This window comes from Pituophis catenifer, unplaced genomic scaffold (genome assembly GCF_029215685.1).
Source record: "Pituophis catenifer annectens isolate HBS135680 unplaced genomic scaffold, rPitCat1.0.hap2 SCAF_38, whole genome shotgun sequence".
Classification (NCBI taxonomy): domain Eukaryota; kingdom Metazoa; phylum Chordata; class Lepidosauria; order Squamata; family Colubridae; genus Pituophis; species Pituophis catenifer.
In genome coordinates, this window is record NW_027256918.1 from 69413 (window position 1) to 79941 (window position 10529).

At 46.6% G+C, this 10529-nt stretch overlaps 1 protein-coding gene across 1 annotated transcript; it reads left to right on the forward strand.

Moving 5' to 3' along the window:
- Positions 1-399: 399 nt before the first annotated feature.
- Positions 400-10216, forward strand: LOC139326306 (galactosylceramide sulfotransferase-like). The gene is made up of 3 exons (XM_070956471.1): positions 400-567; positions 7951-8084; positions 9067-10216. Exons 1-3 carry the CDS (start codon positions 400-402, stop codon positions 10214-10216), a joined length of 1452 nt encoding a protein of 483 aa, XP_070812572.1.
- The last annotated feature ends 313 nt before the right edge of the window (positions 10217-10529 follow it).

Here is a 10529-nt window from a genome sequence, read left to right on the forward strand (position 1 = left end):
ACCTTCTTGGTGTGCTTTTCGTTCCTTCGGTCTCACTTTCCTCCTGTACTACAGTCTCCGTAAGCTCCTGTTCCTTCTCCACTGAATCAGGTACCTGGACCCCTGGCTCTGTTCTGCCATGCTGCCTCAATTATCAGCTGATAGCAGAGTAAAACAAAAGGGAGCAGCGCCAACTTCCTAAACAAACCTTGACGGCCCCAAACAACCCACTGTGAAACTGGAGTTGGCAAATGGTTTACTGCAGCTGCAAGGTAGCTCCACGGCAACGCTAGTTAAAATAGTTTAAAGTTGGCGCTGAGAGCAACTGCCTCTCAGCGTTTTTTATGCATCCGTGCAGGCTCCACCCGTCCCACCACATAATGAACAGCTGAGTTATATCCAGCTGAGTGAGGCATTCAAATGGGCGATCAATTATCTCTGTGCCAGCTCGTGAAATGCTTCCACCTCCTCTGCTCGTCCGTGATCCTTCCACTCACTGCCGATCCTCTCCCCCGACGCATCCGGTTGCCTAAACAGCCTGTGCCACCATCACCAGCCTCCTGTGAAGAGTATCCCCAATGCTTCCAGGTATCTTCGGGTCGCGTTCCCACGGGCTCCTCTCCTCCTCCTCCCATATGTGTTGTCGAGCAGGAGATCAGGCTCGACAACTTGTTTGCTGGCATGCCAGTCTGCGGACCAGGGGTTGGGGACCCCCTGTTCTAGTCCCACCCCCTAGCCAAATCTAGGAGTCCTGATTCCATCCCAGGAAAATGGTCGTGCAATATTTTCTTGATTGGCACCCTTGAGTAGCAGCAACTCCAAGTCCGGGAGGCAAACTGTTCCACCGATGAATTATTCGGACTATAAGGAAATTCCTCCTCAGTTCCAGGTTGCCTCTCTCCTCGGTCGTCTTCGCTCCATTACTTCTTTTTCCTGCCATTCAGGTGCTTTGGGGGAATAGGTTGTGCCCTTTTCTCTGGGAGAGCACCTCAGGTACAGGAAGACCCTTCAGGTAAAAAGGACTTTTTGTTCCAAAAGGTTCTGCTCAGCTTGGCAGAGTTTGGAAGGTGTCAGAGCTTGCTTTTTCCTCGGGGGGGAGTGGAAAAAAAGTTGCTTTTTTTCAATGCCCTCGTAACTCCAAACGGTCACTAAACAAACTGTTGTAAGTTGAGGGCTACCTGTATATCTAAGGAGCCACATAAGATCTGACAAGCATTAAAAAAAACCAAAACCCACTGATCGGAGGTTACATTATCCAGGCCGATGCCTCTGCAAAAGCCAGTTATTTATTTTCTCCTTCAGCCCAAGCAAAACGAGCCACAGTAGGCAGCAATTTAACACGGATAATAGAAGTTAGGGAGGCACAATCCTTGACTATAACACTGTCGTGACGCGCAGAGACCTCTCTGCGGGCACGCGAGCTGTCGCCCCAGGTCGGCTCCGCCACGAATGGGCCTCCCGCCAGCCAGCTGGTTTTCGGGTCTCTGCTGCACCTGCGTGGGGGGGGGGGCAGGGCGCAGGTGCAGGGGTTTTAACTTCAAGCCAGATGGAGGTGAGTCAAAGCAGATAATGGTAGACTGGCAAAATTTAATAAAAAACATTTTTTTTAATTAGGTTATTAAGGATTATAAAATACAAAAGTAAATAAAAGATCAGTGAGGAGGGAGGGGAAAGGGGGAAGAGAAGTGAGGAAAGATAGGGAAAAGAAAAGAAAAGAAGAAAAGAAAAGAAAAGAAAAGAAGAAAAGAAAAGAAGAAGAGAAGGGAAGAGAAAAGAAGAGAAAAAAGAAAAGAAAAGAAGAAAAGAAAAGAAAAGAGAAAAGAAAAGAAAAGAAAAGGAAGCATTGATTTCTTCGACAAATCACAGCTTTTTGTTTCTCCATAATAATATGAACAAGTCATTTTTATAAACATCTATCAATCTAATCTGTAAACCCCAAAGTCAAAATTACATTCTTTTCCACATCAAGCACAAAGTTCAGAAGCGGTTTCCACATGAAAAGAAAAGTACTTATTGTTCTTTTCTTTTAACCGGAGTAGTCAGTTTTGCCGGTTCGGCCAACTCCATCAACTTTTGCAGCCTTTCTTCTTCTTCCATAGCAGGTATCAACGTGTCTTTCCATAAGAATAGAATTCTTTATTGGCCAAGGGCACGGCATTTCCGCATCGTGGTGGCTTTGCTGCCCGTTGGAAGAAATATCCATCTCTTGGGCTTTGCCCTTCAGCTTCCTGTTCCTCTGACAAGGGCATGTATTCTATTGTTCGCTGTCAGGGGTTAAGATTGACTTTGTCTGAGCTCTCAGGTTTGGATGAAACTTGGAGGGTGATGCACTGTCTCCAGATGGTTGTGCCATGTGGTGAGCTCTACTGATAATCCTGTTATGTCCTGGAGGGTCATGTCTTAATCCCATCACCCTGGAGCTGAAGGTCTTCTGTCTTGTAGATACAGTAGTGGCCAAAATTGTGGGAACCTTTTGGGGAAAGTGCATTTTCTAAAACTAGCTAATAACACCACTTTTTTTTGTTTTGTTTGGAGTTGTACCATAAAATTATATATCAATGGAAAGATCATTTAATCAAGAATGCACTGCAATAACTTTTATGAAGGATTTGCTATTAGAACAGCAGTGACAGAAGAAAAGTGAAACAGGTAGAAAAAACCGAGATATACAAAAATGATCACCCTAGAAAAAAAAGAGATATACAAAATTTATCACCATGTCAGCTAATCCTCAGTTGGGTCACCTTTAGCATGAATGACGGCCTTACAACATCTTCCCATGGAGTGAACCAAGTCTTTGAGTTCTGCAGCTGTTATCATGTGAAACCAAGATGGAATGATGGCTTCTATTAACTAGGTTTGATTGCTGGGTTGCTTCTGACTAACAAGTTTCTTTAGTCGGAAAATTCATCGATTTTCAATTGGGTGAAGGTCTGGGCTATTCCTAGGCCATTCTAGCAATGGAATAGGATTATCTTGAAACTCACAACAACAACAACAAAAGTGGTGTTATTAGCCATCAAACCTCAAAAATACACTTTTCCAAAAGGTTCTCACAATTTTGGCCACTATCGTAGGCTGGCCCAGCCTTGCTCAATGGGAACCAAATATCTTTGTCTTTAAAAACACGTTTCTCCTTCCCTCATCCAGAGAAATACAATATTCTGCCTTTTTTGCATATTTCCTAGAATATTTCATTCTTTTAGGAGAGGGGAGTGGGTGCTAACTTCCCACACTGGCAAAGACCCTGGAGGGGGAAAGAGTGTAGCTGTGTTTTCAAAGCTCCAGGTGGGCCCTTCTTTGGCCAGACCAGAGAGAGGCTAAGAAGCACCACTCTCGCCAATTGAGAGTCGTCTTTTTGTGGCCAGTTTGTGTCAGGTTCCTCCCGGGTTCTCTATAGGATCTCCTGTGGAAGAAAGTCAGCCGGAGACAGAAGCGGTGGTGTTGAATGTCAAGGAAGGAATAAAAGAATCTTGTTCCCCATTCAGGATCAATTTACAGTTTCCATTCATTATTCATCGGGGAGGAGAATCTCAGCTGTATCAAACAGGCCCTCGCAAGACAAAAAGCCCGCCCTCCCACCCCTTCCTTCAGGAGGTCTTGACGAATGTGGACAAAGGCCAGTGAGCAGGACGGTCATTCCTGGGAGCTTAGGCATCCTCTGCACTGCACAAAAATTCAGGCCCCCCCTCCCCATGTTTTGGAACGCTGCGTAATAAATCTACCGAGCCTATTTGCTGAATCTCGTATTTTTCAGCATGGTAAGACTGCAAGTTGTTTCAGCAGGCAGATTAGAGCGAGCAACTAATGAAACAAATAGCATTAGAATAAGAGTGTTAGAAACACCCACGGCAGCTTACACTAAACGGATAAGATGGGATTTCAGCTTCTCTACCCGCCATCCTCCAGTCCCTCTAATCATCTTTGTGGATGGTTCAACAAACTTCAGTGGCAGCCAAAGGAAAAGGAAGAGAAGAAATTGGAAAACCAGGATAGCGTAAACGGGAAGCAACCCGAGAGGCTATTTCAGCCGGGATGGAGAGGAAAGTAGTCTTTAAAAAGCCTTTTCATGACGCGTTCCCAGAAAAAGCTGCAATTGGAAAATAAGGATCCTTCCCTTCTGAGCTAGGGAAACCATTGGTGATATGTAGCAATGGACACCAAACTCCAAGGAAGAGAAAGAAACTGGATCCTTCTGATTTATGGGTTTGGAATGATTTACTCAGGGTACTAGGGACAAATAAACTACCAGTTATTTGGCTGTTAGAAAGAATAAAAATGGATTGTTCCAGAGGTGGTATTCGACCGGTTTACTTCATTCCCAGCGTCGTTCAACTAAATTAAAGCAAATTCCTTCCAACACAAATTCCTCAGTCCTATCTCAAACCTTGGTCCAACTAGGCAAACTGCCAAAGGCCTATCTTGGCAAAGGTTCAGAAGTCTACCGTTTCAGACAAATGGTTTATCCAACATCTTCTTAAAAACTTCCAGTGTTGGAGCATTTACAACTCCCGGAGACGAGTTGTTCCACCGATTAATTCTTCTCACCGTCAGGAAGTTTCTCCTTAGTTCTAGGTTGCTATGAGTTATGAGTTATGGTTGGCACCATTAAGAAAAACAAGAGAAAGCAATGTGATAGATTAAAGCATTGTTCTTGTTGAAAGAATAAAAGACTATCATGGGGGACAGGATTAATCTCCTCTTTAATACTCGAGCACGATGTTTCTCAACCTCAGCAATTTTAAGCAGTTTAAGATGCCGGCAGGGGAATTCTGGGATTTGACGTCCAACCATCTTAAAGTTGCTAATTGTTGTGGCCCGCCAGTGGCCTGCGCGGATTGTGGCTGATCCCGACGAAGAGAAGGCTGGTGTGTCACGCTAGCACCCTGCGCAGCCAGCGCTCGCATCGGACAGCGAGGAGGCTGAAGAGGATGTGGTGCCAGAGGCAGAGACTCAGCCAGGGCCTTCAGAACCTCCAGAGGCTCCTTCAAGTGGAGAGAGCGAAGTGGAGGAGCCTCTCCTCAATGCTCGAGCACGCAGGGCTGCCAAAAGGCAGGAGTGGATACTCAAGAGGAGGAGGTCTCTTCGAGAGTAAGGCTTGAAGATAATTGGCCACTCCCTTAGCCTATTTAAGTCGCACGCCGTTAGTAAGTTTCTTGCTGGAAACAACTCGTATTTATTATCAGAGTATTTTGGTTTATCATATCTTGTTTTCTGGGCTGGTTGCCAACCTTTGGTGGTTTTGTTTATTCTTGCTACTTAATAAATTTGATAAGGACTGTTGGTGTGTGTCAATATCCTCGGAAATCCGGAGCTGGGGCAGAACACTAATGTTGAGAAATGAAGAATAGATGGTATTCGTTATTTCAAAAATAGATAAAAGTTGGGCCTTATACAAGAGCAGCGTTTCTCAATAATGCTCTTGCATAAGGCTCGTCTTTATTTTTCACCTTTTCATCATCTTCATTTTCTACTTCCTCGCCTTCCTTGTCAATTGTAAGCTTATGGAGCGTGCTGGCTGAAAAGACTTCATAATTCGTTTTGTTTATAGGGAAAACAGCAATCATTAGTAGAAAGCTGATGGAATTGTGGGTGCTCCTTTGCTGGAGGTTTTCAAGAAATATTGGACAGTAATCTGTGCAGGATGCAGTAGGTTTTGCTGCCTGGTTGAACTACGAGATCTTCAAGGTCCCTTCTGGCGCTATGATTCAAGAAGGGAGGGAGGAAGGAAGGAAGGAAGGAAGGAAGGAAGGAAGGAAGGAAGGAAGGCAGGCAGGCAGGCAGGCAGGCAGGCAGGCAGGCAGGCAGGCAGGCAGGCTGAGTTAACCTTAAGCCGGTCAGGATCAAACTGCTGGCAGCTGGCAGAATTAGCCTGCAATACTCCATTCTAACCACAAGGAAGGAAGGAAGGAAGGAAGGAAGGAAGGAAGGAAGGAAGGAAGGAAGGAAGGAAGGAAGGAAGGAAGGAAGGAAGGGAGGGAGGGAGGGACGGACAATGGGAGGGAGGGAAGGAAGGAAGGAAAAGACAATGGGAGGGAGGGAGGAAGGAAGGAAGGAAGGCAGGCAGGCAGGCTGAGTTAACCTTGAGCCGGTCAGGATCAAACTGCTGTCAGCCGGCAGAATTAGCCTGCAATACTGCATTCTAACCACAAGGAAGGAAGGAAGGAAGGAAGGAAGGAAGGAAGGAAGGAAGGAAGGAAGGAAGGAAGGAAGGGACAATGGGAGGGAGGGAAGGAAGAAAAGGACAATGGGAGGGAGGGAGGAAGGAAGGAAGAGAAGAAAGGGAAAAAGAAGAAAGAAGAAGGAAGGAGGAAGTTTTCAAAAAAAAAGTTCAGACAACAATTTGTCTGTGACGGTATCAAGGACTCTGCCTTGAGCAGGGGGTTGGACTAGAAGACTTTTAAGGTCCCTTCTAACCCTATGATTCTACGAATTTCTATTTTTGGTAGCAATTTTACTGCTTTGAACTCTAACTTCGTAACCCTGAACATCTTGGGGGGAAGATGAGGAAAATACGACCCGTTTCATTTTGTTTACCGTGTTTTTCTGGAAAAAAAAAAGCATTTTTCTTGTGGTCGTTTTTGTTTCTGGGGTATTTCCCCCCCCCCTTTTTTTTTTTTGAAGCAGGGGGGATTGTTTTAGGTTTCCAGGCTCAAAATAAACACCAGGCTAGATCTCTCGGTTGTAAATTGTGAAGACGTTACGGAACCTCTAGCTCCGTCTTTCCTTTGATCCGATTTCAAACAAGATTGCTATGATACTTTGGACTAGGATCCGTGAATAGAAAACACCGTAGGCGGAAGCGTCTTCCTTTCGCCTTCCCAAGCTCTCTTCCTCCACCAGCGCCTTCCAGTTGTGGGATGGATCCCTTCTACACCTCTGCAGGCCCGCCGTGACCTTCCCCAGCCTTGTGCTTTTGCAGGCCCTGGAGAGAAATTTCCTTGGCCTGCCACAGAGGACAACCCTGGTGCAATGCAGTTGCCGTCCTGCACTCCGGCATTCTCTGGATCTTGCAAATAAGCCGGCATTTCTCTCCCATCCAGCCGGTGAGCTCGATTCCTCTGGACTCCTGCTGGCTACAGGCAGGTGCCGTTGCCTTTTATTACTCTCTCTTCTCGGCTGCAAAACAGACAGCGGGGTGTGTATGTGTATGCAGGCTGACCAAGTATGCAAATGCGCAGGTATCTTAGCGAGGCTCTCCCCCTTCCCCTTCCCCTTTCTGATGTGGTTGCAGTGGGGGGGGAGCACAATAAGGAACAAATGACGAAGTCAGCTAAAACATGAGTCCAAAGTGCCCCGGATAGGTAGGTGCGCCTCTGTGTTCTCCACTCCAGATTAAATTATTAATCAGAAAATCCATCTCGCCGCTCAGCCTCGCTCCCTTCCACCTGCAAAAGGCTGGATGAACGGAAAGGTAGGTTCACCTTGGCACCTTCAGATTGTCATTGATTGTCATTTTAAATGCTTCTGTTTTTTATTATTATTATTATTATTATTATTATTATTATTATTATTATTATTATTATTATTATTATTATTATTATTACAGGGCTTAGGAGGATCATTCCCGGCAATGATCCAATGCAGTGATTCAGGGCAAGAGAATCGAGGCAGTTAGATTTTCTCCGTTCGTGATTTTATGTAGTTCGGATGAGCCAAGATCTCCCGTGCTTGCTTGCGTTTACCGGCCGCAAGTCTGCGTCATCCTTCCCGTAACTCTCATTTCTCCGATTCTCGTACGATCGGTTTAGGCTCTGGAACTCCTGAAGAGCAGCCGTCAGCCAGTGGCTAAGCCGCTATAAAATCCAGATGCATCATGGCTTAGCATTTCGCATCGGGAGCTGGACTAGAAGACCTCCAAGGTCCCCTTTCCAGCCGTATTTCTGATTTTTTTTTTCTTTTCTTGGACGTAGGGCGATTTTGTCGGGCGAACGAACCAAAACGATGTTTTTCTCCGTTTTCTTCTTTCAGACGATCATAATGTTGCCCCAAAGGAAGAACTGGAAGTCCATGTGTAAAGGCCTCGTCCTGGGAACTCTTCTCACCAGCTTCATGCTGGTTCTGTATTCGTACGCTGTACCACCTTTGCAAGTCAGCATGACAGAGTGAGTAAATATCTGGTGTACGCGGGACGAGGTGATGGAAGCGATGGAGGGGGGCGCAGGGACGCCTTGCATTTTTTTTTTTTAATTTGATTTATATGCCGCCCTTCTCCGGAGACTCAGGGCGGCTTACAATGCGTTAAGCAATAGCCTTCATACTTTTGTATATTTATACAAAGTCAGTTTGCATATCTCGTTTTTTTCTACGTGTTTCCCTTTTCTTCTTTATACTGCAACTGCTATTCTAATAGCAAATCCTTCATCAAAGTTATGGCATTGCATTCACAATTAAATTATCTTTCCATGGATATATAATTTTATGGTACTACTCCAGAGGTGGGCTTCAGCAGGTTCTGACCAGTTCTGGAGAACCGGTAGCGGAAATTTTGAGTAGTTCGGAGAACCGGTAGTAAACATTCTGACTGGCCCTACCCCCCATCTATTCTCTGCCTCCCGAGTCCCGGCTGATCGGGAGGAAATGGGGATTTTACAGTATCCTTCCCCTGGATTGGAGAGGGAATGGTGATTTTACAGTATCCTTCCCCTGCCGCTCCCACCAAGCCACACCCACCAAGCCACACCCACAGAACCGGTAGGAAAATTTTGTGAAACCCACCACTGTACTACTCCCTTCCAAAAAAAGTGGTGTTATTAACTAGTTTTAGAAAATACACTTTTCCCAAAAAGGTTTCCACAAGTTTGGCCACTCCTGTATTCTCTTTTGATCTTACTGTGCTAAATTTTGCTTGCAAAATCCTGCACCGTACTTGTTTTAACTGCCAACCAAAATTGCCAGTTTCCTGTCACTAACAGACGCTTTAAATCTTAGTGACGGGGACCGGAGGCCAACGGAAGGACTAGAACAAACCTTTGCCAAGCAGATTTGAGAAAGTTCGTGACGGTGTCTCCTGAATTCGGGGGGGGGGGGAAAGGAGTCATTTATTTTTCCTCATTTGTTTTTCTTTTTTTTCTCTCCTTCACCCAGGATTCCCATCCCTTATTCATGTTCGTCCTACCGTACCCAGGCCCGGCTCTCGGCTTCAGGGAACAGCAGCCAGGGCTCACCGGGAGAAAAATGCCTCCCCAAACGAAACATCATGTTCATGAAGACCCACAAAACAGCCAGTAGCACCCTCCTCAATATCCTCTTCCGTTTTGGGGAGAAGCACCGCCTCAAGTTCGCCTTCCCCAACGGACGTAATGATTTCTACTACCCGTCTTTCTTTGACCGAAATCAGGTAAAGGGATATCAGCCCGGCGTGTGCTTCAACATCGTGTGTAACCACATGCGCTTTCAGTACGAGGAAGTGCGCAAGCTGCTGCCGGCCGACGCCGTGTTCGTGACGGTGCTGCGGGATCCGGCCTACCTCTTTGAGTCTTCTTTCCATTACTTTGGGGGCGCCATTCCTTTGACCTGGAAAGTGTTGGGAGATGACAAGCTGGCTGAATTCCTGAGGGACCCTTGGCATTACTACGACCCGAAAGGGTTCAACGCGCACTACCTCCAGAACCTCCTTTTCTTCGACTTGGGCTATGACAACAATATGGACCCCAACAGTCCCCTGGTCGACCAGTACATTCGCGAGATCGACGGACGCTTCCATCTGGTCATGCTCCTGGAGTACTTCGACGAATCTCTGGTGCTTCTGAAGGACCTGTTGTGTTGGGAGCTGGAAGACATTCTCTACTTCAAGCTCAACACCCGCAACGGGTCCACCGTCTCGAAGCTGACCGACGAACTCTACCAAAAAGCCACGGTTTGGAATCTCCTAGACGCCAAGCTCTACCAGTACTTCAACGCCACGTTCTGGCACAAAGTGGAGGCCTACGGGAAGGCCAGGATGGCGAAGGACGTCGCCAGGCTGAACGAAGAGAACGAGAAGATGAAGAGCATCTGCATCGACGGAGGCCGCCCCGTGGACGCCAACTCGATCCAGGAATCCGCCATGCAGCCCTGGCAGCCCCTGGGCAAGAAATGCATCCTGGGCTACAATTTGAAAAAAAAGATTCACAAAAAGCATCGGAAACTTTGCCGCAAAATGCTGACCCCCGAGATCCAATACCTGATGGACCTCGGGGTCAACCTGTGGATCACCAAGCTATGGAGCTGGGTGAGGAAGTTTTTGAAGTGGTAAGAAGGTGAGCCCCCCCCCCCCCGGCCATGTGCCAAGCACCCTTCTCTCCGCTCTTTTGGTTCCTTCCCTTTCCATTCTCTTCTTATACCGGTTGGTCAGGCCCACGCCAAACTCAACTTTGTGGCCAACGACTAACAGGAGAACGATCTCGAGAATAAAGTGTTCCCAAAGGTGAATTTAAAAAAAAAAGGGGGGGGGAATTGGTGACTAAGGCTTGTAACCAAGGTAGGGAGAAAAGGCGCTGTACACCTACGACTCAATTTTTGGCTGGACTTTCGGGAAGAAGAAAGTAAAACGGACGCCAATGGCTCTC